This window comes from Pristiophorus japonicus, chromosome 3 (assembly GCF_044704955.1).
Source record: "Pristiophorus japonicus isolate sPriJap1 chromosome 3, sPriJap1.hap1, whole genome shotgun sequence".
NCBI classification, from domain to species: Eukaryota; Metazoa; Chordata; class Chondrichthyes; family Pristiophoridae; genus Pristiophorus; species Pristiophorus japonicus.
Genome location: NC_091979.1, coordinates 170,508,651 through 170,521,879, shown reverse-complemented (window position 1 = coordinate 170,521,879; position 13,229 = coordinate 170,508,651). Strand labels below are relative to the sequence as shown.

General features: G+C 47.6%; 1 protein-coding gene across 1 annotated transcript in view; it reads left to right on the top strand.

Moving 5' to 3' along the window:
- Positions 1-13,229, top strand: part of LOC139254724 (carboxypeptidase O-like) — a 46,153-nt gene that overhangs the window by 17,141 nt on the left and 15,783 nt on the right. The window contains exon 5 of the mRNA XM_070873790.1: positions 13,080-13,178. Coding sequence (XP_070729891.1) covers positions 13,080-13,178 — 99 coding nt within the window. The remainder of the gene's footprint in view (positions 1-13,079; positions 13,179-13,229) is intronic.

Here is a 13,229-nt window from a genome sequence, read left to right as displayed (position 1 = left end):
GAGAGAAGCCAGGAGCACTGTTGAAATCTCTATTCCTCTGTGAAATCCCCCCACTTCCCTCCACCATTGATGGCTGAGCCTTCAGCTGTCTAGGCCCCACACTCTGGAATTCCCTCCTTAAAACACTGCTCTTCACCTCCCTCTTCTCCTTTAAGCTGTTGGTCATCCTTCCTAATATCTCTTGCTTTCTCTCAGTGTCCATTTTTGTCTGATTGCACCTCTGTTATGCACCTTGGGATGTTTTTCTATGTTAAAGGTGTTGCATCAATTAAAGTGGTTGATGTTGCTGAGTGCCAATTTGAACTGAGGGGTATGGAGGGGGTGGTAGTGCCAGCTTGAAATGGGGAGGTATAGATAAGTGCTAGCAGGCATAGGATGGGGGAGCATAGTGTCAGCTTGAATGCAGAGTGGAAAAAGAGTACCAGCTTGATTTTAGAGGAAGAGAATGATTGTTGAGGTTACTTTTAGGGACAGTGCAGAAAAGCCTGGAGTGACAGTTTGTGATGAAACAAGATTATGGAGAAGACAGAATAGATTCTTTGCAGGACTTTAAATGGGAGGAAAGCAGGAGTGAGACTTGGGAGGCAAGTTGAAAGAAGCTTTAGGTGGTGCTTTGGTGTGTAGGGTGGGAGCCTGGCGGTTGGAGGGCCAGGTGTGAGCTTGAACTGGGAGGAGAAAAAAGCCGCAGTATGAACTGGGAAGGAGAGCATGTGGCTATGAACAGGATGGAATTTGGAAGGATTACAGTGTGGGTTCAGAGGAATGGTGTGGGGGGGACGTTGGGGAGTGAATGTTGAGATAAATTTTGTGCCAATCATTGCGTGGTCACTCTGTTTTCTTATGTTTTCTATTAAGAACATAATATAAGGACATAAGAATTAGGAGCAGGAGTAGTCCATTTGGTCCCTCGAACCTGCTCTGCCATTCAATAAGATCACGGCTGATCTTCTACCTCAACTCCACTTTCCTGCACTATCCCCATAACCCTTGATTCTCTTAATATCCAAAAATCTATCAAATCTCTGTCCTGATTATACATAACGACTGAGCATCCCCAACCCTCTGGGGTAGAGAATTCCAAAGATTCACCACCCTGTGAGTGAAGAAATTTCTCCTCAATTCAGTCCTAAATGGCCGACCCTTTATTCTGAGACTGTGACCCCTGGTTCTAGATGTTGTGTACGTGTATATAACTGACAAACTGAGCCAGGAGTAAAGTAACTTAACTTAACTGTGCTTTTATACAACCCAAAATGGTGTCCCAAACCAGCATGTATCAGTTTAATTACAACAACTGTGAATAGCTCCTGCAGGGTCCTAATGCTCATCTAGTGTGCTTCAACAAACAAATAGGGTATGAACACAACATATTTCCCCTTTTTGAAAACACAGTTCATGAACAGACAAAGTCCTTGAATTAGCCAGGCTGTGTTCAGATACACTGAGACTGGCGTGGAGCTTGCAGTGTTTGATCGAGGTTTTTGGTTGGAAAACATGATGGTGCCTCTGTTCCATCCTGCTGGTCTGTTGGCCTGTGAGTTGGGATCAATCTACGAGTGTTCCATCGAGTTCCATCATTCAGCTCATAGGTGTGAGGGCTGAACTTTCGCCCGATCTGTTTTGGAGGTGAAAGTGAGGATGCGAGCTTATGATTCCAGTTTGGGCGCTTAACTCTGACCCAATCTCTGTTCTTCAGTTGGGGCTTTTGAGCGTGTCATTTTGTGTCAGTGTACGACTTCGCTTTTTGTTGGTGTTCTGAAATCTGGAATGCGAGTGTGGTTATCTTCACGCTAGTTTTGGCTGGCGGTTTGAGAATGTCCAGTAGCCAAATTCCGCCCAATCATGAGCTCAGCAGGTGTCTTCCCCGTTAGCGAGTGCTTTGTCGAACGGTATGTGTGGAGAATGGTTTGACTCGCTTCATCGAATGTTTGGCCTGCTGCGAGGTTGGCTTTCAAACCCTCTTTGATAACGCGGTTAAATCGCTCAACACCTCCATTGCTTTGAGGATTGTACCAAGCAGTAAGGCGATGCTCGATAGCGTGATATGTGAGGAAATCCGCGAACTGGTCGGACACAGTGGTCCATTGTCCGTGATTATGACCTCTGGGAGGCCCCATTTTGTGAACATATGCTGCAGAATAGTGACGATTGTTGATCAGGTTACTGAACTTGTTGTAGCGATTTCTAGCCATTTGGAATGTAGGTCATGTACTATACAAGGAAACACTGAAGATATCCAACTGAAGTTGTTGCCATGGTCTTTGTGGCCATTGAATGGGCTTCATTGGTGCTGGTTGGATGTTTGTTGCATTTTCACTCAGACTGTATGCTTTGCAGTGTGAGACAAACTCCTCAATGCGAGTGTCAATCCCAGGTCACCATATTGAATCGCGACATCTCTGCTTCATGCAGACAATGCCAGGGTGTCCATCGTGTGCCAATGAGAGAATGCGCTGTTGAAGTGACTTGGGAATTACTGCTCTACCACGAGCTAGGCAGCCATCGTTCCAAATAGAAAATTCATCGTGAATCATGGAATGATTTCAGCTCTTCCGGAATTTGCTTAGGTTACTCAGTCTGGAGGGAGTGGCACATGTGCTGGAGTGTAGCATCATTTTGTGATTCGGTTTTTAGTTTGTCGCAGGAGACAAGGTTTCTGATGGACTGAGTGATGATTGACATGACATATGTGTCGTCATCTGTGAACGAATCAGCACCAGAGACCGAAACAGGTGTCGAGCGGCTGAGCACGTCAGCTACATGGTTGCGACTGCCAGCGATATACTGTATGTCAAAGTTATACTGATGAAGGTGATCTGACTATCGGCTGATTCGTAAAGGTCTGTGCCCAGATCCAGTTGTAGTGAGTAGCGCAGTTAGCACTTGGTGATCCATACGGAGGGTAAATTTCCTGCCACACAGATAGATGTGCCAGTGTTCACATGCGTAGATGTAAGCGAGTGCTTCGCGTTCCGCTGTAGAGTATTTACGTCCTGCTTACGAGAGCATGCGAGAGATGAAGGCTACTGGGTGTTCCAGGCCATCAATCCATTGTGAGAGCACAGCACCTATGGCGGTGCCCGATGCATCCGTGGTGATGTATGTAGTGGCATTCGGCTCAAAGTGCGTGATGATAGGAGGGAATGTGATTTTCTCCTTAAACATGGTGAATGTCTGAGCCTGGGAATCTGTCCATTCCCAAGCAACGTCCTTGTGCAGCAACTTGCAAAGTGGTTCGGCAATGTGCACATAGTGCGGGATGAACTTCAGATAGAAGTTGCAAGTGCCGAGGAATGATGAAAGTTTTTTGATGTTGGTAGCCTCCTGCATTCGCTGGATCACGTCAATGCTTGTGCTGTGACTCTGTAGCCCAGAAAGTTTATTTCTCCAGCAGTGAATGTACACTTATCGGAATTAAGTGTAATGTTATGTGTAGCAAGTCTAGCCATAACTGCATGAAGTCGCTGGTCATGTTCTTCCATTGTCCATCCATGGACAACGATATCATCAAGCAGATTGAGGGCTCTCTCTATGCCTGCTAGCATAGTAGTGACAATCTTCAGAAATGCACTTGGTGCAGAAGATAGTCCCTAGGGCATGCGTCGATACTGATACAGACCATCATGCATCGTGAATGTCGTGAGCGGTTTGCTGTCTTCCGCTAAGGGTATTTGCAGGTAATTGCGGCGCATGTCGAGTTTCGTAAAGACTATTGAGCTGTGGAATTCTGAAGACAGTTTGTCGATGGTAGGAAGAGGGTACTTGTCGGGGTTGATGGCCTTGTTGACCTCTTTCAGGTCGATGTATAGGTGGATCTCCCCATTTTTACGCAAGCAATGACTAAGTTTGAGATCCAGGGTGAGGAGTCGAAGTTCTCAATGATTCCCTAAGATTCGAGTCGTATTAATTCTGCAGATACTTGGTCGTGAACCGCGAATGGGAGATGGCGAAGTCGCTGTGTAACCGGTTTGACGGGTCAACGCAGGGATGATGGCAGAATTTTACTGTCACTCCAAACCCTGTGAAAATTGAGGGATACTGCTTGTCAAAGTCCACCGTGTACACAGGTGTGCCAGTTGGGTCGTAAACTTTGAACCCAAGCTTGTCAAAAAGGTCAACACCCATGAGGCTTCGTCTCTTCGCAACATGAAAGGAAAAGTTCTCCAATGTTATGTCCTTGTAGTAAATTGGAACAGATATGACCCCAAGTACCTCAATTTTAGAGTCTGAGTACGCATGTAGAGTGGAAGTTGCGGGCTGCAGCTGACAGTGCATGAAGTGGGTTTTGTACACAGCCTCGGTCAATATGGAGACTTTGGCTCCAAGATCAATGAGGAGATAGATGGGCGTGCCATAATGTTTACCTCACAGTCCTTGAATTTGCCCAAACCAATGTGCGAAATGTCACTAACAGTGTAAACCATACTGGGTTCATCACTATCGGGGTTGTCTACCTGTCGAATATGCTGCGATGAACGACAGACACTAGCAAAATGGTTCATTTTACCACATGCAGAGCATTTCTTCCCATGTGCAGGGCAGTTAGGACTCTTTGTTGAATTTGTGATTTGTCCCCACAGTTAAAGCAGTGGAAGTTAAGCCTGCGATCCGTAATGGGTGGCTTGTTACTAGCCCTGGGTCTCTGCTATGATTTCCGCTTTGGACGAACACTTTGCACATGGGCTGTAGCTGAAGTCTGCTGCACAGGGGGAGCAGGGGATCTGATTGCCTTTGAATCGGAAAGTGATGATTCGATTTGGATGGCCAAATTAGCTGCTTTGTCCAAGGTAATTTTGTCATTAGCAAGCTATCCTGAATGCGGGGGATCATTGTTTTCTCAATAATTTGATTCCTGATCATTTCCTCTGTGGATGCTCCAAAGTTACATGTAGCGGTCAGTTCAGTTAATTCAATAATATACTGTTTGATTGGTTCACCGTTCCCTTGCTCCCTTTTATGAAATTTGTATCTCTCCATCACGATACTTTTCTTTGGTCCAAAATATTTCTCTCGGCCACTTACCATTTTGTCGCAGGACTCCGTGTCTTTGATTTGGCCAAAGATGCGCTGGCCTTCAGTGCCGAAGCTGTGGATAAGTATTGCACGGCAGCGAGCTGGTTTATTTTGTCGCCGTCGAACCCACTCACCATGACGTACGTAGAAAAATGTTTTATCCATCTCGGCCACGGAATTAGAGGGTCTCCGTGTGTGGAGAGGAAAGGCGGTGGGGGGGGGGGGGGGAGTGGGGTGTAGGGAGGTTAATTTGAATCATTCTCATCCTCAAATTGTGTTGTGTATGCGTAAATAACTGACAAACTGAGCCTGGAGTAAAGTAACTTAACTTAACTGTGCTTTTATACAACCCGAAATGGTGTCCCAAACCAGCATGAACCAGTTTGATTATGGCAACCGTGAATAGCACCTGCACAGTCCTAATGCCCGTCTACTGTCCTGTAACAAACAAATAGGGCATGAACACAACACTCGACTCCCCAGCCAGGGGAAACATCCTCCCTGCATCTACCCTGTCAAGCCCTGTAAGAATTTTGTATGGTTCAATGAGATCACCTCTCATTCTTCTAAACTCTAGAGAATATAGACCGAGCCTAATCAATCACTTTATTATTATTTTTATTATAATTGATCAATTGTAAAAGTGTTTATAATGAACATTGAAGGAGGGATCGATTATTAGAAACGTACGATGATTCACGCTGGTCTTGACAACAGCCAATATCATTCCCTGACGATGGTCAGGAGATTGATTGTACCCAAATCTTTCATCAAACCATCATCTTGTCATAGGTCAAGAATTGTCTGGGAAAATTCAAGGTTCAGCTATAGGTAGAGGAAAAGCCCAATGATTTTACACCGATAAAATATCTGTGGGACCATACTTGAAGATTATGTCCAGCTGTGGTCATAAAACTTAAAAAAGAGAAATAGGCACTGGAGAGGATTCAGAGCGCAACACATATGGGGGGGGGGGGGGGAAATCTGGCCACGCCTCATTTGGGGCGGTAACTCAGGCGGAGGGGTAATTTTATTGCCTTGAAAATGTTTGTGCCCTCTGCCCAGAAATTCTTCAGAATCGGGCGATGAGCTGACGACACGCAAAATCAGCCATTGCACATCAGAGCTGGGAGACCATAACGAAAGTTTGGTCAGTAAATTTAACTGACCCATTGCGCATGTGGCGAACTCCGATTCAGATCCCGGGAACTACCGAGTCATAAAGGTGCGGCAAGATAAGTTAGTGCATGAGCAGCTCCAGCTCTAGTGTCTTCAGAGTGCCAAAGTGGAGGAGGAAGGAGGACGTCAGCTACATGCCCACTTCTTGCCCACCGCCCTTGATGCCTTGCTGGAGACAGTGAAGAATTGCTGGAATACCCTTCAGCCTGGAGGGGGACAAAGGCCACCACCCAGGGTTTTGGCGAAGCTGTGGAGGGAGGTGGCACAGCACGTTTCAGCCTGAAACATAGTGGCCACAATAGCGACACAATGGCACGATAAATTCAGCGACCTTATTAGGGTCGTCAGGGTGAGTACCCTTTCCATTCACCTTCCAATGCCTTCATGTGAACCTCACTGTCTCACAAAATATAAAGACTTTGCAGTGCATACCGCTTCTATATGTCTACCAGGCCATGCTCCTCCTTGCTGAAGCCAGCCTGAGACCTTTTCATTGCCTCACCAGACATGCCCTGCCCATCCAAGTCTCTCTCACCTTCTAGCTCCTTACTCAGCCTGAGCCCACCTAGCAGCACCTTTGAACTCTTAATATGTGGTCACAGGCCTAAGTCTCATACTTACTGGTAGTTGCTTGTGCCCCAGACCCACCGATCACACATCCATTGTGCGATGTCACGCAGGATAAAATGGCGATATGCACACATCCACATATTAATCGCGAGTACCTTACTGCAGACACATGTGGCATACCAGCGCCTACACAGCCATGAACAACTTTTTATTTTTATCATTGTAGGTCAAACGCATGCACAATATGCGTGAGCTGTATTATTGGGGAGAGGGCCAGCCCTACCTTCAAGACCTCAGCGAGGTGGAGGAGCGAGTATATGCCCTCATGGGTGCTGCAGTCGTGGCAGTGGAGGGCAGAGAGACAGAGCTCCTAAACTACAGTGAAGGTATGTGAATGAGATGGACATTTTGTGTGAGTCCTCTTAGCCTTGAGGCTATTGCCGACAACATAGTGCAACCAAAATAATGATGCCCCCCTACTTCTTGCCTTCCTACCCCCTCCCCAGCTGATAACCGCACTGCTGTTGCTTTGTGCTTACAGATGATGAGCCGGAAGAGTGGCAGCCTGCCCGTCAGCGGACGTCTGCAGACGACGGGCAAGATGATGAGGAGGTGAAGAGCAGTGTGAGGGGACAGGGCAAGACGTCCTCATTGGAGCGAGTTGGGAGAGCACCTCGATGGAAGAGGCCATCTTCCCGGGATTGCATGAAGCTGAGGCTCCTGGCCCCAGTGGCCTGCAGCAATGCCCAGCGCGAGGGCAAGCTCGGGGGCCAGCTCTCCGGAGGGTGTCAACCCATGAGTCCTGCTTACAGATAGGCAGATGAGCACCTGGACTTGGAGGCTATGCCCAGGGAGTCAACGGAGATACACTGCAAGCTAATGGGTGCTCGAGAGGAGCTCTCCAGTACATGCCGGCACTTGCTTTGAGTGAGGTGGAGGCCGCCTCAATGTTTGCATTTGCGTCTCAGCAGCCCATCGAGCCCAAACTTGGTAGATTCCAATGGATTATGGATGCTAGAAGTGACCATGGGGTCCCAGACACGATGGCATGGCAGTAGTCATTGAACGGCAGGCCAAGACCACGCTACACCTGCATTCTGCCATGTCGACAGTGCATGGTGACATCAATGCTCTGTGTGCTCTGGTGCAGAGTCAAATTGATGCCACGCAAGCACTGACTGTTGCCATCGTGTTTGGGGCCTCATCAGTCCAACGGGGAGGTAACGGTCCCAAAGTAGGCCAGCAATCTGCACCCCAACAGATTGCTCTGGATGTTCAGGCTCTGCCCCGGGGGAGTGGCAGCCAGCCAGACAGGATTGAACCTGATGTCCTCTCTCAGGAGCACATCATTCCAGCTCCCACCACTGCCATTCCGCCTTTGCACCTGTTGTGGTCCTCACCCCAGCCGTGCAAGACGGGTGCCTCCCATTCTCAGATGGTGCTGTCAGCAGCTGAGCCTTCCACGCCCAGAGCTGATCCAGGCATTGGAATCATTGCTTCACCAGCCCTATTGTCTACTCTATGATGTTGCGGATGGCGGCATGGCTCTCATTGTAGTTTTCTTTCGGCTCTGTGGTGGAGTTGTGGAGGGGGGGTCATTTGCCAGGTGGCCAGACCATATCCTTTGTCCCCAAGCAGCCAGCCTCGGCCTTGCCATGGTGGCTGAAACAATCAAGGAACAGTGCTCTCCTGCAGGATAAAGGCATCATGTGCACTTCCAGGAAAGCAAGCATTCAGTGCATGGATGCACTGTGTGTGGTCGCACACCAGTTGCACATTTAGGGACTGGTTTCCCTTTCTGTCTCTGAAGACCTCTGCATTCTGGAATGGTGCTCGCAAGGCCATGTGCATGCAGTCAATTGCTCCTTGCACCCTAGGGAAGCCCGCTATCCTGGCAAACCCAAATGCATGCTCATCCTGTTTCTCGCTGCTCATCGGGAACGTAATGAAGTCCATTCTGCTTGTTTAGAGTACCTGTATGACATCGCAGATAGAGCGATGTACTGCAAATTGTCAGATGCTGCATATGTCCCCTGATGCAGCCTGGAAGGAGCCGGAGGCATAGAAGGTGAGTGCCACCATGACCTTGACTGCAACGGGTAGCACAGTCCTGGTGTCGATGTGATACTGCATGTCTTCCTGCAGGAGATGGCATATCTCTGTAATGACTTTCCGGAAGCTCATTGTTCTGACACACTGCTCCTTGGAGAAGTGCAGGTATGAGCGTTGTCACCAGTAAAAAGCCGTGGGGGTTAAGGCCGATGTCTAGGGCTCTCCTCCTTTGGCCGCCAACATGCCCAACGGCCCTTTTCTGTTGCCGATGCATTGCTACAGCATGTAGAATGCGACGCTGGAAAACAAGTAATGCCCCCATTAAAGTTTCACAAAGAAGTTTCTCTCAAGCAGAACTGGTATGTCTGTGTGCCACTGCAAACTCGGAGGCTCACCACCATGCTGTGTGTAACCATTGCACTGAATGTGACCTCTGAGGGAAGTGCTTCCTCATCCCTTTAAGTAGCCACCAGTTAACAATTCTGCAAGCCTGTACTAATTGTTTTTCCAGACATTCTTGGCGGCCGCTAAATGAGGCGGCTGCACCTAATTTTACGATCGGAACCAAGTGTGGGCGTTGCATCAGGAATATGTTATGATCGGAGTGATCATCAGCAGCCAAACGCTACTGCTCTGCACCCCCAGTGAGCCTCTAATGAATTTCCGGTTGGGGCACCAAATGCTGCGCTCCCGGTTAGTAACTGTTGACGCTACCATTAATGCCCCCTCTGACTGCTAACTGAGGCATTAGGCAACTGAAAATCCAGCCCAATGTGTTAACTCAGTGAACCATGATGGTAGAGCAAAAAACTGAATCTGTTCTTATTGAAAGATGATCAGGGAAGGAACATGGATAAGTCAAATTTTAAAATCATGATACTGTAGAGAATTTGTATTGTGAACAAGAATATAAATGAAAAAATTCTTGACATAAAAATATCTTCAGTAGATGGAGCTGCTAACTTAAAAACTAAAATCCCACCTCCCAGAGTAAATGGGAATAGGGCTGAACTAACTTTTTGAGTGAGGTTTTGTATTCATCGAGAGTTTTAAGGAATTAATCACTTCTCTACTTTTGGCATCCTGTATTAGCACGAAGTGCCGCCAGTGCAAGTACAGCACTTGTGAGATGCCGAATAAAGCTCCCTATGGGGGGGTTTGCACTGCCGTGATAGACCGAGCTTTACAGGCCCATCAGCCTAACCTCGGTGGCGGGAAAACTACTGGAAAAAATTCTCAGGGACAGGATAAATTGTCATTTAGAAAGACACGGATTAATCAAGCATGGATTTGTTAAGAGAAGGTCGTGTCTGACTAACTTGATTGAATTTTTTGAGGAGGATCGATGAGGGTAGTGTGTTTGATGTAGTCTATATGGAATTTAACAAGACAGACTGGTCACGAAAGTTAAAGGCTATGGGATCCAAGGGAAAGTGGCAAGTTGGCTCAGAGGTAGGGAGCAAAGGGTAATGGTGGATGGTGTTTTTTGACTGGAAGGCTGTTTCCAGTGGGGTTCCGTAGGGTTCAGTACGAGGTCCCTTACTTATTGTGGTATAAATCAATGATTTGGACTTGAATGTGGGGAGTATGATTAAGAAGTTTGCAGATGATACAAAAATTGGCTGTGTGGTTGATAATGAAGAAAAAAGCTGTAAGCTGCAGGAAGATATCAATGTATTGGTCAGGTGGGCAGAACAGTGGCAAATGGAATTCAATCTGGAGAAATGTGAGGTAATGCATTTGGAGAGGGCTAACAAGGCAAGGGCATACATATTAAATGGTAGAACATGGTGAAGTGTAGAGGAACAGAGGGACCTTGGAGTGCATGTCCATAGATTCCTGAAGGTAGCAGGATAGGTAGAAAAGGTGGTTAAGAGGCATACGGGATACTTGCCTTTATTAGTCAAGGCATAGAATATAAGAGCAGGGAGGTTATACTTGAACTGTATAAAACATTAGTTACGCTACAGCTAGAGTACTGTGTGCAGTTTTGGTTACCACATTACAAGAAAGGTGTGATTGCACTAGAGAGAGTACAGGGGAGATTTACGAGGATGTTGCCTGGACTGGAGAATTTTAGTTATGAGGAAAGTTTGGATAGGCTGGGGTTGTTTTCTTTGGAACAGAGGAGACTGAGGGGAGACCTCATTGAGGTGTATAAAATTATGAGAGGCCTAGATAGAGTGGATAGAAATAACCTATTCCCCTTAGCAGAGTGGACAATAACCAGGGCATATAGATTTAAAGTTGCAGGAGGTTTAGTGGGAATTTGAGGAAAATGCTTTCATCCAGAGGGTGGTTGGGATCTGGAACTCACTGCCTGAAATGGTGGTAGAGGCAGAAACCCTCATAGCATTTAAGGAGTACTTGGTATGCACTTGAAATGCCATAACCTACAAGGCTACGGACCAAGAGCTGGAAAGTGGATTAGGCTGTGTAATATATGCACCTGTAAGGATGCTCACAGGTTTGTCGAGCTGTTGAAACCAAAGAGTTGTAGAGCTGTTGAAGTGTTCTCTATGCGGGAGTCCTCCCTCTATTTATTGGGGACTTGGCCTGGAGGGTGTTGCACGGAGCAGTCCCGTGCAATAAGTTTTAAGTCAGTTCACGGGCTCCCAGGCTGCCTGCAATTTCTGCGGTCTGGAGGAGTCCGTGTTCCACGCTTTTATGGAATGTGCGAGGTTATTTGAAGGGGCTGCTTCTCAATTTCTGGCTGCACTTCAGTCCCACACTCCTGATTTTTGGGCACACTGTGCGGAGGGGAGCAAGTAGGTCCGAGGGCCTCCTCGTCAGACTGCTCCTGGGCACAGCCAAGGGTGCCATCAGCCGGTCCAGGCAGCGGGCGGTCGAGGGGGTCGTTCAGCCCGACTGCCTGCCTCTCTTCCGCGGTTACATCCGAGCCAGGGTGTCCCTGGAGATGGAGCACGCGGTGTCCACCGGTACGCTCGCGGCCTTCCGCGAGAGGTGGGCGCCGGAGGGACTGGAGTGCATCATCATCCCCGACAACCAAATTTTAATTTGATTATCATTGTTTAAAATTTAAAGGTTCATTTGTTTAATTGCCGGTTTTACTGCCTCCCCCCTCCCCTCCCCTTTTAGCTAGGAGACACTTGTATAATTTGCCTCTCGGTGCCGCTGGGAAAAAAAACTAAAAAAAAAGAAAAAAACAAGGGGACACTTGTTTGAAAAGTTTTGGTGTGTCCCCCTCTTTAATCATGGAGCACTTGATTATTAGTTAACAACTAAAAGTGTTGTAGAGCTGTTGAAGTGCTCTCTACGCGGGAGTATTCCCCCTATTTATTGGGGACTTGGCCTGGAGGGTGTTGCACGGAGCAGTCCCTTGCAATAATTTTTAAGTGGGTTCACGGGCTCCCAGGCCGCCTGTAGTTTCTGTGGTCTAGAGGAGTCTGTGTTCTATGTTTTTATGGAATGTGCGAGGTTGCAGCCCCTCTTCCAATATTTGAAGGGGCTGCTCCTCAAATTCTGGTTGCACTTCAATCCCACACTCCTGATCTTTGGTCACCCTGTGCGGAGGGGAGCAGGCAGGTCAGAAGGCCTCCTCGTGGGACTGCTTCTGGGCATGGCCAAGAGGGCCATCAGCTGGTCCAGGCAGCGGATGGTCGAGGGGGTCGTTCAGCCCGACTGCCTGCCTCTCTCCCATCTGAGCCAGGATGTCCCTGGAGATGGAGCACGCGGTGTCCTCCGGTACGCTCGCGGCCTTCCGCGAGAGGTGGGCGTCGGAGGGACTGGGGTGCATCATCACCCCCAGTAACCAAATTTTGATTTGAATTGAGTTGATGTCCAAAATGTAATTTGTTTATTGTGTCGGTTTTAGTTTCCCCCCCGCCCCCCTTTTAGCCAGGGGACACTTGTATAATTTGTGTGTTGGTGCCCTCAAAAAAAAAACAAGGGGCCACTTGTTTGAAAGTTTCAGTTTTAGTGCACCCCACCTCTTTAATCAGGGGGCATTTGAGTTAACAATTTATGTTTTACAGATTACAATAAAATAGTTGTAGAGCTGTTGAGTTGGGAGTGGCTTAGCCGCTCATGCGATGTTCACAAAACCCCAGCCAGTTGGGTTCGGCGAATCCACGATGCAGCAGGTGGTTCTGAGCCTGGAGGATGCACTGGTAATGTGCAGTGTAATTGTTAAACCTTAGCATTGGTTACTTGCAGGATAACACTTACCCACACTGCCCCATCAAACATTTCCAGATCAGGTGCAGCACCTTTTAATCTAATTATTTTGTGTGTGTGTGTGACAGGTACTGGAGACCATCAAAACAGACCACTTCCTAGAAAAAATTGACCTTTACATTCTCCCAGTTCTGAATGTTGATGGATATGTTCACTCATGGACAACAGTAAGTCTGATCCCAAGGAAAACTTGAAGTATCGCTGACCAAAATGTTTCT